This window comes from Stereum hirsutum (genome assembly GCF_000264905.1).
Source record: "Stereum hirsutum FP-91666 SS1 unplaced genomic scaffold STEHIscaffold_6, whole genome shotgun sequence".
NCBI classification, from domain to species: Eukaryota; Fungi; Basidiomycota; class Agaricomycetes; order Russulales; family Stereaceae; genus Stereum; species Stereum hirsutum.
In genome coordinates this window covers 1369521-1388106 of record NW_006763136.1, presented here as the reverse complement: position 1 = coordinate 1388106, position 18586 = coordinate 1369521, and the positions used below count along the sequence as shown (strand labels likewise).

The 18586-nt window shown below is 52.3% G+C and overlaps 4 protein-coding genes across 4 annotated transcripts; 2 read left to right on the top strand and 2 right to left on the bottom strand.

The window, feature by feature from the left end:
• Positions 1-587: 587 nt before the first annotated feature.
• STEHIDRAFT_110629 (uncharacterized protein) lies at positions 588-1275 on the top strand (the record flags this gene model as incomplete). The annotated part of the gene is made up of 3 exons (XM_007303591.1): positions 588-652; positions 706-707; positions 788-1275. The coding sequence occupies 3 exons, from the start codon at positions 588-590 to the stop codon at positions 1273-1275; spliced, it is 555 nt and encodes a 184-aa protein (XP_007303653.1).
• A 446-nt stretch (positions 1276-1721) lies between these two features.
• On the bottom strand, positions 1722-5998 carry STEHIDRAFT_156377 (uncharacterized protein; the record flags this gene model as incomplete). Its single annotated transcript, XM_007303590.1, has 3 exons — positions 1722-4178; positions 5430-5550; positions 5619-5998. 3 exons carry the CDS (start codon positions 5996-5998, stop codon positions 1722-1724), a joined length of 2958 nt encoding a protein of 985 aa, XP_007303652.1.
• A 2258-nt stretch (positions 5999-8256) lies between these two features.
• Positions 8257-9238, top strand: STEHIDRAFT_110627 (uncharacterized protein; the record flags this gene model as incomplete). The annotated part of the gene is made up of 4 exons (XM_007303589.1): positions 8257-8349; positions 8421-8454; positions 8628-8785; positions 9020-9238. The coding sequence occupies 4 exons, from the start codon at positions 8257-8259 to the stop codon at positions 9236-9238; spliced, it is 504 nt and encodes a 167-aa protein (XP_007303651.1).
• A 1096-nt stretch (positions 9239-10334) lies between these two features.
• Positions 10335-17306, bottom strand: STEHIDRAFT_78309 (1-3-beta-glucan synthase). Its single transcript, XM_007303230.1, has 12 exons — positions 16996-17306; positions 16662-16927; positions 15988-16605; positions 14933-15925; positions 14562-14873; positions 13111-14488; positions 12870-13049; positions 12436-12817; positions 11912-12374; positions 11520-11850; positions 11309-11446; positions 10335-11246 (listed from the first exon to the last, which is right to left on the bottom strand). Exons 1-12 carry the CDS (start codon positions 17204-17206, stop codon positions 11191-11193), a joined length of 5328 nt encoding a protein of 1775 aa, XP_007303292.1. The 5' UTR covers positions 17207-17306; the 3' UTR covers positions 10335-11190.
• Positions 17307-18586: the final 1280 nt, after the last annotated feature.

Genomic DNA, 18586 nt, shown 5'->3' with positions numbered 1-18586 from the left:
GACTAGAAGTGTCGAGTGCAAGAGTTTGAGGACTCGGAGGTGAAAATAATTAGACCGCACGAGTCATCGGCGACTTTGTCTTGCTCTCACCTTACCGCTCGCATACGACTGTCTTGTACTCACTCCAACACTTTAAATGCTTGTCATAATGCACCTGTCTGCCAGTGATATTCACCGACCTGTGACGAGGCTGTCGCAAAGCACGGTGTGTAAAACGCAAAAAGCAATTGTTCGGTCACCATTGCTCCAAAAAACCCGCGTTGAAGACCGTTAGGCCAAGTAGGCCATATATGATGAGGAGAACAATAATATATAACCAACCCCACCAGGCTGGGGAAGCAGGGTCCGGGATGCGGCTCCGACGGCTTATCTCGATCTTTTATCTCATCACGATAAGACGGATTTTGGGGCTCGCGCAGCTGAGAGCCAGGGTCCTTCAAACCCGTTGGCTCTAACCCAGACGGTCAGTGACGGGTTCCCTTTTAGGGTGTCGCTGGCCGGCTGGTATGAGACTAAGGCGGGTTTTCGCGCTATGGGCTGTCCGACCATGTTACCGAACCGAATGAGGAGTATTCAACTCGCTTCTTATGTCTTTGGTGGAGGAAAGTGGCTTCTTCGAGGACACTTCCGCACCGTCTTATCTCGACTCATTGTAAGTAGATAGAAGTGGACTTCGTCCACTTTCTGGTTTATCTTCGAGCTCAGTGGTACGTCGGCCCCGCATCAGTGAAACATTGTGGAAGGACTGAGTAACTAAGCATGCTTTGTATAGCAAAGTATCATACAGTGGCACAGAATGGCTGGTGTCATCGCTTCTTGACCGGAACCGCCATGTACTCCGGAAATTCCCATGGTTCACGCCCCCCCAACCCCGCCCCCCCTCCCCCCGCCCCAGATATACAAGAAAACACCCTACTACCTGAACCGCATATCGCACCCCCAGACCGCATAGTACACACCGACGTCGGAATGGGCAACACCCCAGATGCCCAGGATGACGACGACGAAGATGAAGAGGACGAAGAGGAGGAAACCCCCGTTGGGGAATCCGTCCTTTCATTCGGAGATTCCGAGCCGAGCCGCGCCCTACAGCTGGCTATCGGCTCTCTAGTCACCATCACGGCCTTCCTCAACAAGAACGACCTCGAGACCATGGCCAAAACCCAAGTCGACCTCAACAACCACGCCCTCGAGCCCTTCCACAACACCCTCTCCTCTCTCGTCCACAGCTGGGCTCACTCGTCGGGCAAGGCGACGATCCCCATCACAGCGTAATGCCCAAGAATCTGACCATGGCACATTCACGGCGGATTTCGGAAATGCGACCGGAATGCGACCAGAATTTACCCGCCGAGCACAGCCGAAAATGCTGCATGGCACTTTCTGGGTAACGCGGCCGACCCAACCGCCTTCCTTTCTTGGACGCGCCCAACCGCGCGGCTCCCGTCCGCCACACGCCTTTGCCACGCGAGCGCGGACTCTGCCTTCGTCTCGACGCCGCCGCCTCGAGCACAGACAAAGCACAGAGTAACACCAAGTACTATGTATTAATAAGAGAAGCAAGCAAGTGTAGTATATAAAGACATCTTCTAAGTATCGGCCTGCAACGTCGAATGGTTGTGCGAATCAAGACTCGGAAAAGGTTCGGAATGATCTAAGGGATTATGTAAAAGTTACACAAACGGAAGTTGAACGAACAAAGACCTGAACGGAAGTATTTATTAGGACCCATAACTCTCTTGTCTGTGCTGTTTCTTCTTCTCGGGGGTCAACGCTATTGCTGGTCTTGGAATGTAGCTTGTTCTAGGGCGTTTCCGCACTGGGGGCGGTGTTGAGGGGGACTCGTTAGTTGTCTGTACGGATTTCTCGTGGTGATCTGGCTTCACCACCGCTTTGGGTGCTTCCTTAGACACTGTGAAAAGTCGACGAAGCTGTGTACACAGCGCTTCCAAATCTTCGCAGGCTGCTCGAGCTTTCTCTATGTCCTCGACGACATCTGGGTCGATGTAGGCGTCCTCGAGGGTGCCAGCCAGTGCTCGCAATCTGGGAGTTGTTCGGTCCAGGTCGTGAAACGTACGTGCGAGTAGATGAGCGTTCACGCTCTCCTCCGCCTCGCCGTCTCTGAGAGAGAAGGCGCTTGATCGTCCGGATTCGGAGAAGTTCTCAGGCTCGTCATCAAGCCCAAGGTCCCGAGGATCTATGGCGCCAAACTCGCTCCCATCCGTACGTTCGGATACCCATCCATCGCGGTCGAAGCTTGAGTCTAGTTCCCAGTCCGCATTCGTACTAAAGCCATCCATCGTCCGTTCTCTCTCATCATCATCTTCCTCTTCCTCTCCTTCGTCGCTCTCCCCCTTGTCATCAACCTTGGTGACTCCGACTACTAGCTCATCCGATTCCTCGTATACATCACCCTCCTTGAGAACATCCTCGACAAGTCGAGCGGCATCGTCAATGGGTGACGACGACGATGGCTCCTCTTCTGCGGCTCGAGCTTGAACATTGGTGGAGAACCGCGCGGCTTGAAGAGCACGAGCCCCTTCAACACTTGTGGGGAGTGTGATACTGGGTGTGTTGCGTCCGCTTTCTCGTAAAGCTGTCAGATATAACATGGCCGCTCGGATGTGCTTGCAGGCGCCGCCTCGGTGGAAGAAGTCAGGACACGAGCAGCTCCCTGCCCCATCAAACTCAAGAGTCACCGTGTATGATTCGGAACGGTCATCTCCTTCGAATGCGGCTGAAGAATGACAAGTCAAAGTGAGTTTGTTATTGTTCTCAAGCTTTGGATCTCCGATTTGACGTTGTGCGAAGATGGTGGTGGCGGCGGCATCACGATTCGCATCGGGAATGATGTATGTGATGCTCGGTGGGCTCGTCTTTGCACTCGCGGTCTTTCGCCGAAGGATCAAGCCCGCTCCACCGGCCGCATGGAGAAGATCGTCCCAACCCCGGCGCTGCTTTCCTTGAAGAGTGCGTTGCTTGAAGATGCCGGGAAGAACCCTCGTAATGAGGAGATGGATGAGGACATCCAATCGTAAGCGTCGATTATTTCTCTGCCACCGTTTGAGATGCTTATTCTTCAGAAGGCCGTTGAACCGCTCGAGGTGATTCGTTGTGGGAAGGACGAAATCGAAGGTACATCCGAGCAGCTGGGCTGCAACCTTACATCCATGCTTCGACCAGCTCTTCCATACTGTTTCCTTTTTGACCCAATAGTCCATGAGGTACGTCAGATGCTTCTCGCCTCCCTCAACGGCAGGTGTCGCTGATGAATCCAACACCTTGAAGCGGTGCAGGACCGCGCGTTCATCCTCGATCTTCTGGAGAGCATCGGAATGGACTTCGGTCTCGATGAGGTCATCCTCCAGGCGACGAAGGCGGCCAGCGATTTGCGAATGAGCGGGTGAGTCGCCTTTAAGCTCTCGACGACGATGATTCCTCCAACACTGACGCAGATGGAATCGGCAATTGAGGATCCAAATACCGGGGAAAACCTGTGCGAGGGCATTTTTCTCCTTGTCGTCCGTGTCAGTGATGGCGACTGGAGGATAGAACGGCTCGTCGCTTTGTTTACCAAGCGAGTCTCGCCATTTGGCGAGAAGACGAGCGAGGATGGATGTGTCGTAACCAGCCGCCGTGAATCGGTTTCCTGATGGTGCTGAGAACAGGAGGAATGCGAGAGGTACGCCCTTCCGATCTTCGTCCACAGCCATGAGAATAAACAGCAGAAGCTTGTCGTTGCAGACACCGAAGGTCCCATCAAGGATAAGTTGGGAACCATGCCCGTAAGTCCACGCCACGCTTTTCATTTCCTCCGTCGCAATACAGGCCTCGAAACGCTCCTGTTTCTCGACCCTTGCTTTGTAGTGGAATATTGCGGCGGCGAATGTCTTGTTGTAGTCGGGGGATTTGGGGTCGAGCCAGGCATCTACATTCTGATGTGGCTGGGTGCGAACTTGTACGCCCTCCTTCCGATGATGTTGACGGTATAGTGACCTCGAATCCTTAGGGTTTAGGATCCAGCGGTATCGGGAATGAGCCCAGTCTGTGTCTTGCCCTGGATAAGAGCACCCCTCCACCATCTCTCGATTCCTTTCCAGAATATCATCCCAAGAACCACCCTCACGAAGCTGTCTAAGTGCGAAATCCCAGACGATGGGCTGTGTCATGACTGCCACCTGTACCATACACATATGCACCATTTTTAATCCATTTTCCATGTTTTTCCCTCCCGTACGCCACCCACGATTTACGCCACAGTCTCTAAGAGCCCTCCAGATTTTTCCCAACATTTCTATTGTTTTATTTCGCCCATCGAACCTCGTCAAACTCCCCACAGACCGCATAAGGAAACCGGCTCGGCAAGTCCCGCACTCGCGCGTCGAGTCTCATTCCTTAAGTCTCGACCCTTGTTAAATGTGTCCCGCGACATTTCTCCTATCAACACACAACGGACCGAGTACCTGCATGGACCACAACATGCCAAGGAGCACTCTCCAATTTATCTGGAGTTTCTACGATTTTATTCAAGCCATGCGCAAGGAGCGATCGCAGCTACGGAAGCTCGCACCGAGCTGCCGGTTCCTGTGGAACGTTTCAGACTCCGACGCGCTAGGATTTCCACACCCCTTCGGACGAGGCTACAGGACGCAATACTGGGGGGTTTCTCTTCAAACAAAATTCTAGGGGACTCCCTCAAACTCGAGCTTTCTATTGATCCAACAATCTCGGCAATTGGCCCACTGGGGAATATACTACAGCACGATCTCGGTCTCAACCTCGCTCAGGGCCATCAGATAGTGTTCCTCCTCGTGTAGCTCGACCAGTTTCCACTCAATCGCCGACGTTTTGATATAGAGAGGTTCCTACTGGTTCATACTATTATTCTACGGTGTCCTGCGATTTTATTTCGTGCCTGAATTATCAAGGATAATCATTTAAGTTCGTATCCTTGTACCCATTGTTCTCTAGAACAGTTTCTCCATCCTCTTAGCTTTATCATTCGTTCTCTATGATCGTCTTGTTCTGGGATCCTCTCCGTACACGCTATGAGCTCGTTGCATGAACCTCGAAGTGTTTCTGTAGTGTACATACTTAGTGTCTGAATATTTGTCTTCTCCCTTTGATTCCTCCTTGATTATTCATCTTACTCTTTATTCTACTTACTGTTGGGTGATCTGGGACTCGTATAAATACTCTAGAGTACTTGCATGTATTTCCTCAGTTTGTAGATCGTCTATTCCTGGGCCTTCTAATATACTCATCCCTCCACCACCTTTATCCGCCGCTTTTCCGATTGTTTTTGTTTTGAGCCGTGGGGTATCTCCACTCCCGTATCGCCCGGTTGTGACAGGCTGTACGGGTTGAGTAGGCTCTCGAACGAGTCTTGCGATACGACATTCTTCGTTATGGGCAAAGTATCCACGTACGCGAATGATATTGCCGGTCGACTCCATCCTGGCGACCTCTACATGTCCGAGACACTCGGTGAACGGTAAAGGAACGTGTCTCTCCTTCGTCCCCGCCTCTCCCTCGGCGTAGCCACATTTGCTGGACAACGAGATACCATAGTTAGGTTTCCCTCGGGCTCAATACTATTGAAACAAGCAGGTACGCACCATTGATACAAAACTCTATTGTAGCGCTCATGAGCCTTGGACCCTCTCGATGTCCAGAACCACCGCCTACTCCAACGAGCCTTGAGATCGTTCAAGGATGCCGTGTCAAGACCGTAGCGAGCGAGGAGTGCATTGGCGATCACCTGGTCCTTCGAGTCGGAGGCCTCGAAGCTATGGTCTTCTAGCTGGCCATGCTGGTGAATTGCGGAGATTTGTTTACGCTGTGCTTCGGTTTGGACTAGGTGCTCAACAGGGATGTCTGTCGCGAGCCAGCGTGCGTGCCCTTTTTTGCTCTTGACCCCCTGCGCCTCTGCCGGTGTGTAGTTGACGAAGGTCGCCCCTCGCTTAGATGCTGCTGAAGTCTTGGATGGTGCGGTCATTGTGACTGTATGTAGGGTAGATAAAGATGGGTAGAGTGAGGGGTAGTCCTGGCTGCTGATGCTGAAGAGGACGAGCACGCCTTACCAGATGTCTTGGTTTGTATAGATAAATTTGAAACTTCTCAGTACCGGTGGTCCTGTCTTGCAGTGTTCACTATGCAGGCTGTCTTACTGTCTCAGATTTATGTTTATTACTATGGAAAAACCTTTTTATGTAGTAGTATGGAGTATATACAGATATGCGAGCACATTGTCAGGCATTGAGAGACTCGAGGCGGCGTCGTCGAGACAAAGGCGGAGTCCGCGCTCGCGTGGCAAAGGCGTGTGGCGGACGGGAGCCGCGCGGTTGGGCGCGTCCAAGAAAGGAAGGCGGTTGGGTTGGCCGCGTTACCCACTTTCTGATCGGATTCTGGCTCCTTTCGGTCGTATTCTCTAACTGCTCAGAATGCACCGAAATGCACCAGAATGTACCCACAAGTTCATAATTGTGTTTCCAATAATGTGTCATCGAGCCGCGTGCTTATCTCTGTAGGTCCGTGCGGTGTGCACAGCTGTAGCCGGCTGAGTCTCGAGAGTCAGAACCACGATCGCAACTTATACTTTTCGTCCTGGTCTTTTCCCGTCCATCATCATCAAGTCGACATCTTCCGCTCTGCAGTTGCCTATGGACCTCAACACTCTTAGGGTCTCTTATACTTGCTGCTCGTGGTCTGGTCTTGGTGCTGATTTACTTGTGCTATTGCTCGTACTGTGGCTAGGTTCTCAGTGAGACTTCTACTATGCATGTGTTTGCTGTGGTCTCGCTGGTCTGTGCTCCTGTGTGCTGGGACTTATGCTTGAGGCTTTGGCTCACCAGGAGCCGTAGGGATTTTCTATCTAAGTTATTGGCGACTATTTAGTCGGTATTTTTCTTAGATCCATATGAAGGTTTTTCTCGGACAATAGTCCTTTAGGGTTTTAAAAATGAGATCATACAAATGAGGACGAAAGAGAACCACGTACGGTAAAGTTGTCTGAACTCGTCTGAGGTCAGACGAGGTTGGCCGAGCGCGGACGAGCGCGGACAAATGCGGACAAACGCGGACGAGGTTCGAAGGGGCCGTCTGCGGTTGCCCAAGGTCCGGCTGCCCGGAAAAACGGACGCGGACTGGCGACGCGCTCAGATGCGTTCGGCAGAGCTCAGAAAACTTCGTCGAGTTTGGTCCTCCAGCGTCAGCGTGGACCTCAGTCACGCGACTCTTCCTGAGTTGTACCAGGTCAGAGCAAGTTCTCACTCACCACAATGACTGATTTAATTTCAATCAGGCTTTTATGAGCTCTCATGAGCTCAGACTAGGTACAACGAGCTCTTCTGGACTCTTTCGAGGTTGTCTGGGATCTGAGTGCGATAAGTTGTCTAAGGTCTGACGAAATCTGAACTAGTTTGCCAGAGTTTTCGCCGCTCCAAGCCCGTACGCCGAACGCGGACGAACTCAGCCGGGCTCGGCTGAGGTCCGATATAGTTTGATCTGGTTTGGCACGGTCGAACGAAGTTGTCCCAGACCGTAACTCTGAAGACGTCAGCATATCCAGTCAGACTTCTTCTTCACCCACATTCTCAGCAAATTAACTACCTTCTGTCCAAAGAAAACCATCATAGATCCACCTGACTAATTGTGCTCCCAGATAGTGGAGTCTTCCCTCATTCTGGCTGGTACTGGTGTAACCTCATACTCCGTACAAGATTACCACACACGCCACATGCGCCACACACATACACACTTACGGGTTTCCCCGAAGCTCGGACTTCCGACTTCATCTTCTGTCTTCCGTTCGATCTAGAGACTGGCTCGCTCGCTCGTATATATAGGCTCGCGTCCTCGTCTCACTGCTGGACACCTTACTCCCATCACCTCATGTACTAGCTAGTTTTCTACCGCTTACGCTCATCGTCAACAGAGACGTGCTTTGCCTGTTAGCTTGGCGTGTCTCTGTCTCAGTGTTCCTCACGACTCCGTGTGAGGTCACAATGAGCAGCCGATGAAGATGTAGTCGTCGAGTTTGGAAGGGAAACAGCGGATGGTGAGAGCGATGATGTTGTAGTACAAGGACCAATTATATGCTGCTGTAATGAGGGGAGAGAGGTAGAGAGAGTGGGAGAGGGAGGTATATGCAGTGGAGCCGGCATCATTTGCGCAGATGGGATTGGAGACAACATAGCTGAAGAACTCGAAGAACTAGGAGAGTAAGATAGACTAGAACTTGTCGAAGCAGCAGACATGGAAGGAGATAATGTTGACAAAAATGATGTAGGAGATGAAGCAAAAGATAGACTGTCCGTTGAAACCGATCGTGCTCATTCTCGGAAAGAGGTAAATGCATCGTCCAAAGAGCCCAGACTGATTCCATGACAAGCATAACGTCCAGAACGATGTTTGTCCAGAGCGGAGAAGTGTCCCTTGACAGCACCAAACTGAGTATGTGGAGGACACGGAGTAGAGAGCCATTGCCTGCAGCCTTCACATAGAACCTGCCAGAAACCATTATGGATGCGAGTCTGTACATTCTGTGAATTGTAAAGAAGAGTGGGTCCTGGGAGCGGATCTCTTGGAGCAATGAAGGTGTTGTTATCTGAACTATGGGTATTCAGGGCTAATGGAGACTGAGCAGAGTGAAATTGGAGCTGCGAAGGCTGAGTATGATCTGTGTTACGTAGATCTCCGGCTGAGGTATGAGTTCTATGTTTGGAGAATAGAAACGGTGATGGTGTTGACCATCGAGCACTGTCCCAAGTTTCAAACTGAGAAGGTAGGTACTGCAGATCTACAAGAGGGTCCGGTATACAAGGTTCTGAAGCTGTTCTAGGGTATTCATCAAGAACATCAGGGTGTGAGTCAAGTGCAAGTCCAGGAGTGGCAGAGCAAGCAGTGCCACTGACAGTACTAGAGCGAGAGAAACAGCCTTCAAAACCGCGGGCAGAGCTCATTATCGAGAGGAGTACAGAGCCAGTGTATTATTCATTGAAAATTATAGCGCATATAGCATGGTTTAGAAGGACAGGGAGAGTTTTACAGGGAGAGGCACGAGTGTGGCGAGAAACAAGTGAGGAGTGGCGAGCCGGTACTAAGTATGGAGTGTCCAAACCCCCGGGCTGCTTACGTATCTGGTCCCAAAAGATCTGGCATCACAAATTCCGATCCCGCTTGCCTCTTGATAACGATTGTCGCAGCTTTCGCCCCGGATTGGAAAAGAAATATATAGAGCTTATAAAAGACCGTATTAGGCAAATTCGGTTATCGAGGCCAATAAGTTGCGAAATCAACTACCTCGCTCATTGATATCTTATAGACATCTTACAAGCATCGTCAAGCTTGTTGTTTACGACGATAGTGAACGTAGATTTACTCAGCGGGCACTGGGGTTCCTCGGGCTCTCACTGCTTAGTTCTCTGAAACTGCTTTCCCCCCGAGACAAAAAAGAAAGAAAGAATAATGACATAGACACTGACTATAGATTTACATAGTACATACACACAGTACATACACACATGGCGTCCCTCCAACTCCACCCGAGCTGATACTATCCAGTCGCCATCCTACAAGTCCTACCAAAACCCTAACAGCGATGCTTCATGAGGCACTCCGAGGGACACGGCGGTTGAACGCGTTGACGACGGGAGGGCAAGTCGGAAGGCACAGCTACAGCTACAGACCTGAGCAGAAGACATCTACAGCTAGCCCAAGTAGCACAGAGAACACAATCCAGTTCGGCTCATGAGGTCAGCCAGCAGCGTCCGATGTCAAGTCCGAGCGTGCTTATATTGACTCCGAGATATTGTCGTGTTCGAGCTTCGCGATCAGTGCTTGAGGAAGGCCTACGCAATGATGATAGGTAAACACTGCGATATCAAAGGTAGAATGGACCTGGCGTCGACGAGGGGTATGAGGACAAAGTGAGGCGGAGGTTGTGGTGGTTGGAGAAGACGAAATGGTACGATTTCTAGCCGAGCGATGCGAGTTTTTGGGCGAATGCGTAGCCGAATTCACGTGATCGACCCGGATCCGATCAAAATCCGAGCCCTGTTTGGGGGAGTGGCAGCGGCCAGAGCCACATTGGGCACGGATCCTATTCCTACGAGGTATTGCAACATCCGCAGACGCACTTCTAATTCCTGGCAAGCTCAACTGGGATAAAGAAACTCTCAAGGATTACAAATATACCGTGGCAATCTTCCATGTCTAAATAATCTCCACAATCAACTGTATAGCTGGGCCGGGAAGCGTGATGATAGGGATTCAGAGGAGAAAAAAGAGTTTCATCATCAAGAAGTCATATAACGAGCCGCAGAAACCTAACTAACTAAACTGGAATAGTATTCGAGTAGTCCGATGGGGTGTGTGTATGTACCTATGGATTATCACGCCTACCGTGTCCGAGAATAAAATGCATGCATCACGTCCGCACACGAAGGAACATGCCAAGGACAAAAAAACGACGGCAAGGGTTTGTCAAGGACAGACGAGGAGAAAATCAAAAGAATGACAATCGTTGCTCTAGGGGGTGGAAATGTACAGGACGATCGCAGCCAACAAACAAAAAAGAGTCCATCGCATAACGTTCACTGGCAAAACGAGTCCGAAGTAAAGAGTTCGGCAAACAAACAAATGGCGGGAGAAGTAGATAGAGGGCGGACTGACGGACGGACAAATAGACAGACAAACGAACAACTGGCTGACATGCATCACTGATACTAATCCGAACAAGAACGACAGGAGGGGTGAGGGAGGAAAGTAATAGGAAACGCAAACGCTGATTGTTACAGTCGGTCGTGTACGGACACGGACGGGACTAGAAGACAGGTAGGTAAAGAAAAGAAAAAAAGCGTTCGTCATGGAATAAAGAGGAACAAAATCGTCATTAGAGGTGAACGAGGAGCGGTGGCGTCGGTGACGAGAGGCGGAACAGAAATCAAGACGGAGCACATCACATACAACGGACATCGGATTAACGGGGGTACGGGTGGAGAGGAAGTGAATGGACGGGTGAGGGATAGAGATAGAGAGGTAATTGGGTTGGAAGGATGGTATCTAGCGCGACGTGAGGGAGTAGGTGTTATGATGGGATGGGGGTAAACCGAGACTACTAAAGATGACGAAAGGCGAAACAAGGACGAGAAGAGAGAAAAGAAATATGGCGAGACGATTGTCCAAGAATTACAGGGAGTCACAGATACTGCACGTGAAGTCGAGCTGAGAACGCAGAATGGGAGCTGGAGGAGGAACAACGAACACATGAGCATCACTCTAAGAAGCAAAGAGAGGAGGGACTCACGAGTGGCGACCAAAGCCACAAAGATGGCGATGGCGACGATGTAGAGAGGAATATATTTTATGAGGATCGCACGGCGTTGTTTCCGCACTTTGATATTGTAAATCGGTGCCCGAATCTGCTTCGACGGACGGAGCCAGACTAAAGGGGGGAGGAGGGGGAAAAGACTAGTCAGTTCGTCGTCTCGGAGCACAAAAACAACCAAAACACTCACAAAGCGTAACAGAATGCAAACGATCAATATACGGAATAAGCAACGGCGGCGACATCATGAACATCAAGAAATGCCCCAAAATAAAGTCTGAACTCCAAAGCGACAACTCGATAATCTTAACGATGAACTCGCGCGCGGGTTGCGACAACGCATGGTTCCCAAGGCCGCGACCGTACCATTTACCCGTCCACCACGCACGATTGGTCTCGTCGTGCTTGAACTCACGGGAGAGGAAGACGGAGATGAGGACTTTGTGGACTGCACGTTGGATGGCGATGATAGTAATGAGACCGAGCACGGCGTGGGACGTATCCCAGGCCTCGAGGAACCACTGTGAACCCGCCAATCAGCTCCTCACTCCAAATAAAAGAGAGCGAAAAAAAAAGACATACGAAGAACTCGAAGAACCCGACCATACCAACGACTCCCAACCCATGCGCCAACGCCGCCATAACCGACCCAAACCTCGCACAACACGTCTCCAGCATCGGGCCCAGTAACAACGACACCATAAACAGCACGAGCAACACCGCCGCATTCCACACGATCGGACCGATCGACACAACCGCCATGCGGATGAGGGGGGCGGGGGGCTGCTTGCCGTCGACGGGGAACGATTTGACGAACATGTACGCGATCGTGAAGAGGATGGCCATGCAGATCGGGAAGAGTACTTCGGAGACGATGACGGCGCGCCAGCCCGCACGAGGGACGTCGCCCGATAGTTTCTCTGACGGCTTCCCGAGCTTCTTCTTCTTGTAACCGGTGATCATGGTCCTCGAGAGACGACAGTAGCCGATCCAGGAGTTGTTGTGCGACCGCGAGTTACCGCGCGACATCCAACGCAAGAACTCGCTGCATCGAACAATCAGCAACCCAAACCACCTCCAAAAACCAAAAGGAAAAGAAAACTCACCGATAATCAACAATAAAGTCCGTAAACGAGAACTGATGCGGGTTATACAAGAACGGCGCGATACAAAGCGCCAGAATCGAAATCCAGAAATAAATCAAATACCCCGTCCAGAACGACAGCGTCACATAGAGCAACATCAGCAGCGTCCTCATCCCAAAGTAGATGCTCGGTCCGGCGAAACGCGAATAGAGGATGCTGAACGAGATCCTGGACGTCGCGAATCCACGGCCGGTGGCGATGTACCGCGCCCCGCCGAACGTGAGGTTGTTCAGAATGGAGTGCGTGTAGATCTGGGTGGAGAAGACCTCGAAGACGGGGGAGAAGGACGAGAATTGTTTGCCTAGACGGATGATCGCTCGGCCGGTACCGCGTTCGACGAGTTCTGTGTATCAAAGTGTCAGTCATAGAGCGCCATGAACGCAAAAAGTACGCACCTTGCAGGAACAGAGGCAAGAACGCGATCATGAACACCAAGAAAATCGAGATGATACACCGGTCGATCCACTCGTACACCGGAACGAGGTTGTAACATCCGCCCTGACCACCGACGAGCTGGCCCGAACTCGTATACTTGCAGATCGTAAGCGACGAGTTCAGCGTACCGAGGAACACCACTACAGAAAAACCTCGTCAAAAAACAACGTCAGGTGAAGGGAAAACAAAAGAAAAACTCACTAGTGACGATAAACACCTGCACGCTCAATATAATCAACATATTATTGATATGGAACCCGGGATGTCCATAATAAAACGTCAAGAACCGATCAATCGGCAACTGCGTCCCAAGATAATAATACTCCCTGCTCAACATCTGCTCCCCCATCCCCGTCCCAATCTTCGTCTGGAAATTCAATATCGTCCCAAACCCAAGATCGCGCCCCTTGCCACACTGATAATACTCCGTATGCTTGATACTCCCGCCCCGCCCGAACGCCGTCATGCCCGCATAGATATCCTCGTTCAGATGCAGGCCTTTCTGCGCTTTGGAGATCCCGCCACGGGTGTTCATGAACGTCGCGTTCAGGAAATCCGGATGTCCGTAGTGCAGCTTGCCCCCGATCCAGGCTAGAGACCGCGCCGCGAGCGTACCGAACGTCTGTTCCTTCCCTGCTGCGATATCTCCAAGTATACCGATATTCTCCGAGAAGATGTACTCGCGCGCGCCGACGATGGCCACCGGGGCCTTATTGAACTCCTTCTGGCCCCAGGTCGCATACGGACTCTGGCTCGAAACGGTATACTCCTCGAACTCGCCCAGGACATTCCGGATCTTGAGACACTCCTCGAGATAGTTATCCTGGTTAGCGTCGATGAGCTGCAAGTACTCGCCCCGATAAAAGATGATCGCATGGTTCTGGTTGTCCGATTTTCCATCGCCGAGGATAGGGTTCCCAGGCAGCTCAATCCTAAACTTCGGTTTCCTCGCCCCAGTCTGCGCATTAAACTCCGAATGTCCATCAATGAGCGCCGAAAACAACCTCGGATCGCCGCCTTCCTTCCTCGGCTCTTCCTCGAGGTACGCGATCTGCAACTCTGGATACGCCCTCAACAAAAACTCCGCGTTCTCGTGCTCCTCCTTGTTGAACTTCGAGTACCTCTGCATCGAAACGACGAACTTGAACTTCCGCCTCGCCATCCTCTCCAGCTCACGTTCCAACTTATCCGTATTCCCACCGAACATCTGCACCACTTCCGGATTCTCGACGCGATAGAGCAGCTTGATCGCCTTGGAGTAGTTCATCATGCCCGACACGGTGCGATACAGGGTCTGCGCGCGGAGGGAGGCCCAGATACGGGTCCGGAGGGTGAATTCGGGGGCGGCGCTCTTGAAGCCGATCATGTAGAACGGAAGGTCGTCCGTCTTCTGCGTCTTCTCGTCCGAACCGTTGAACGGGTTGTTGCCGGCGTACATGTCGGATTCCTCGGCGAGGATCTTGGTGTCCTTGACGAAATTCTGCCATTCGACGCCGTGGAGCTGCTTGAGATACTCAAGCAACGTGACGCGACTGTGCATATCCGGCTCTTTGATGATCTCACGGAGGGACAACAAGATCTGCAGAGAAAGTAACAACATCAGTGAAACTGCGCAAAACCCACGGAATGACAGCGGAATGAGAGCAACGAACCTTCTCACTATAATGCGGCGTAAGCACCGTGAACGTAGGCATAGCATCCACAGGAAGCGCCTCGGGTATAGCGGTCGTAAGACTCTGCGCAAAGAACGAGATCCTGCGCTCTGCCTCGCTCCCGGCCGGGAAAAAGTCGCCCTTATACCCCTTGTCCGTCTGTGAGACGAAGAACGGCGGGGCGCGGAGACTGCGCCTGCCATCGGGGGTATCGACCTGGTGGTAGAGTAGCTTCTGAACGTGTTCGATGGAGAGGAGATGTTCGCGGTACATTGAGATGATGATGGCGTTCCAGATCTGGGAGACTAGGACCTAAGACGAATACGTCGTGTGAGCTCAAGCGTAGCGAATAAAGGGAAAGATGGACGAACCTTTGGCTTATACTTCACCTCCATCTCCGACGTAGCCAAGATCTTCGAATAAATCCTCTTCGGCAACCTCGCGTAGATATCCCTCCACGGTGTCCAAATCGAGAGACCAAGCGCGAACGACCGAGCGATGGAGAAGACCGTGTTCCAAATGATGTACCAGAGGAAAGTGTCGAGGAAGAACAGTACGAGGTCCATAACGTACATAATCGCGAGGGTGAACTTGGCCTGGTTCTGACAGAGCGCCTGCCCGAACAACTTCTCGTCGCAGTTCTGTACCACCATATGGACCATGGCGCTGATCGGGTCACGGAAGGAGAGCGTCAAGAAGAAGTAGGACTCGGTGAATTTACAGCCAAAGACGAGGAACCAGAGGAGGAGCGAAGAGGCACGAGCGGCGCGCGACATGCTCGGGTAGCTGGCGGTGAAAGTCTGACTGGCCAGATATTTTCGTGACTTGCCCGCTACGCGATCACCGAACATACGACCGGAGGGCATGGTACCGAACAGAATCGTGGCGACGGCAGAGATGAAGAATTGGACGATACCGAGGATGAGCGCGAGTGAACCTCCCTTGGACGAAGAGTTTTCCGCGATGGCGACGTAGACGGTAGGACCGGCGGTGAGACCGAGAGTGACGAAAAGGAAGATTAATCGCCGAGTGAGATGCGAGGTGTTGTTCCATGTCGTAGGGATGTAGGAGAATTCAGCGAGGGTAGCGGCGATCATGATCAGAGTCGCGACCGCACCACCGAGCGCGGTGCACGACCATGCCAAAGCCGTCGAGTTGCCGCTCGCGGGTTGGTAGACCTTCGGGGAGTTGTAAGCCGTGTAGAACCAGTAGAGGGATACGTGCAGGACCCAGATACGGTTGAAGTTGACGAGCAGGTGACCGAACGAGCGCTTCTCGTAGTACGTCTTGAAAAAGGCGCGGTTCCAGTCGATGCGATCGAACCGCATAAACCGCTGCGCAGGAGGAACGTCCACAAGACGAGTCTGACATGGAGCAAATGCGTAGTCAGGCATGAGAAAGAAAAAATAAATTGGTTTAGACATACCTTGTCCGTGCAAACGATACGAGCGATACCCTCCGGATACCAGAAGAGCTGGTTGATATCGTCGTAACCGATGATCTGGTCGTGGTCTCGCTCCCTCCGAACGAACTTGCCCTCTGAAACCTCATAACCCTGATCACGAATGAAACGATAAAGCGGCTTGATGACGGCGCGGAGATAGAGGCCTTCGGGCACAGGGTCGACACGGCTCTGGCACTCGGCTGAGCGGTAGTAGTCGTCTGCGCACTTGAAGATGAAGCAGAGACATTCGGGCGTGAAGCGAACTTGGGCAGCTTCGCCCCAACACATGAGGTATAGGGCGATCTGGCGCATGCGGTCGTACTGGCTCATATTGTTCATCGCCTGACGCCAGCGGTCGAGCGCGCTGCCAAGTGATTTCTCGTGCGCGTTACGACCGCGACGCTTAGTCGACTTGAGCCGGTTGATGCCTGGGTTCTGCGTCTGGCCCACGGCGTCGTCGAGGTCGAGTTGGGCGGCGAAGTACCATTTACGATAGTTAGAGTGTTGGCCGCCGATGTAGTCTGCATGAAGGGTGAGAAGAGCCTGGTTGGGAGACATTCTTGAAGCGCGACTGTCGAGCAATTGCATGGTAAAGTCAAACTGAAAATGGAGTGAGCCAAAAATAGGATGACGAGAAGAGGGATATGGGAACCGACCATGTTCCGCATGGAGTCGCGCTGGAAGCCAAACTTCTGCTGGAGGTCGAGGAAAATGTCCTCGATTTCTTCCTTGGAGAGAGGGATCTGACGCTCTGAGCTCCAGGCGGGATAGGGTTCGCGGTCGCCGTACTGTGCGCCGCCACCGAAGTCCCAGGTAGGAGTTGTGGAGTCGGACATTCCCATGCGGTTCGTACCGAGGGATTCAGCGGACGGCTGGTCACCGCGTGCGTAGATGTCATGTTCTGAGTCTGTGTCGGGTTGACCTGGCGAGGAGGGCGAGGGTGAGGAAAGTGGAGAGATAAGCGCTAAGCGGTTGAATAGAAAAACGAACCGTAGGTCTCTGGGTGGTCGTAGTACCTGTCGCCGTCGTTGAGGCCAGCGGCGGAGCTGTCTGAGCCGTAGGTGTCTCTCCTCCTGTAGGGATACTCTGCGCTGTTTTCGTCGTAGTATCTTGGCTGCGCAAAGGGATCCTGGGCATCTGCGGGTGGAGAGGGAGAGGTGTATGCGCCCTCGTGGCTGGGTTGCTGAGGGCGGGCAGCCATTGTGCTGCTGGGGAAGAGAGAAGGGGCGAAACCGATGCAAGTATTCAGGCCAAGGCTATAAAGGGATGGAGGATTGTCGTGGATGAGGAGCAAGACGTCGAAGATGATGGTGGCTGCCTGCAAGCCTCTTCGCGCACTGCCGGCCTCTGCGTCACCGCCCTCGTTCCTTCCCCGTCGCTCTCCTTATTAGGCAACTCCCCGGTCCGCCACGCGCAGCAGCGAAAACGGAGAGAGCGCCATTCCTGCCCATTCCTTCTCCCGACCGACCGAAAAATAGTCTTGGCCCCCGAATCGACCACTTCCTTTCCCATCGAAAACGGGGTGTGCGGTCTGCAACCAGGGCAGAGACGCTCTCATGCTCATGCCTGGTCGCTCTCATCATCGTCTCCACCCGGTGCCCATATGCCAAGGTGCCTTTCAGGTCCCTCTGCGGTCGCCACAGCCCGCTCTTCAGGCCACATGGGACGATCAACAAGCAAACCTCCTCCCAAAATATGCTTCCGTGTCGTGGCACGTCGTCCGTGGCTTGGAAGCCGCTGGATGAGCTTCATCCCTGGCGAACGCTCGAACTACAGCCACCACCCAGGTCGCGCAACAACCCTTCCTCCTCCTGCTCCAAATCTCATTCAATCGGGAACTCTTGCTGTCCGTCAATTTACTTTGACCTTTTTTTTTTCTCTTCCGTTCGATCGCGCAGTTTCGGAGGTGCGGATATAGACAAGAGCACTTTCGACTCTATCAACAGTCTTGAAGCTCGAAATCGGGCCCGCGTGGCGATAACCTGCCTGGCAATAATTATCGCCTATGCGACTAGCTCCTCGAAGTTTCGACTCTAGGGTCTTTGTTTTATCTACGCACTCGGGTACTATGTTATCCGCTCCTTCTGGCTTCAAAGCTTCGAGCTTTCAACGCGACGCAGTCGTACTCTTGTACTTATCGCGCGATTACCTCGCTCGCGCCATCTCCGTTGCTGCCGACTCCCGAAGGATCCGTTCTTGTCCTCCGAGGCTCTGTTGAACACCAGTGGTTATTTCCTCCTGCTCCACCTCGCAGCCAACCTTCTCCTCCATTCCGTACAGCTGTGATGCACTGCATTCCAAAATGAACCCGGAGAATACACGCAATGCTGTACGAGTAGCATCATGGGCCACATCCATCATAATGATTTTTCTTTCGTTTATACGACGTGCACTGGCTGAGCTTGGACTTGGACTTCGATCTGACCTTCGCTGGCATAGGTATCCTCCTCATTGCCTCCTATGTGTCTGTCTTTTCTTGGCCCCCCTTCCCTCTATAGGTTTTCCCAGAACGTTCAATCATCTTTCATCGTGAATGAATCGTTTCTTTTGTCGTACTTTGTTCAATATTGACCGTTGGGCG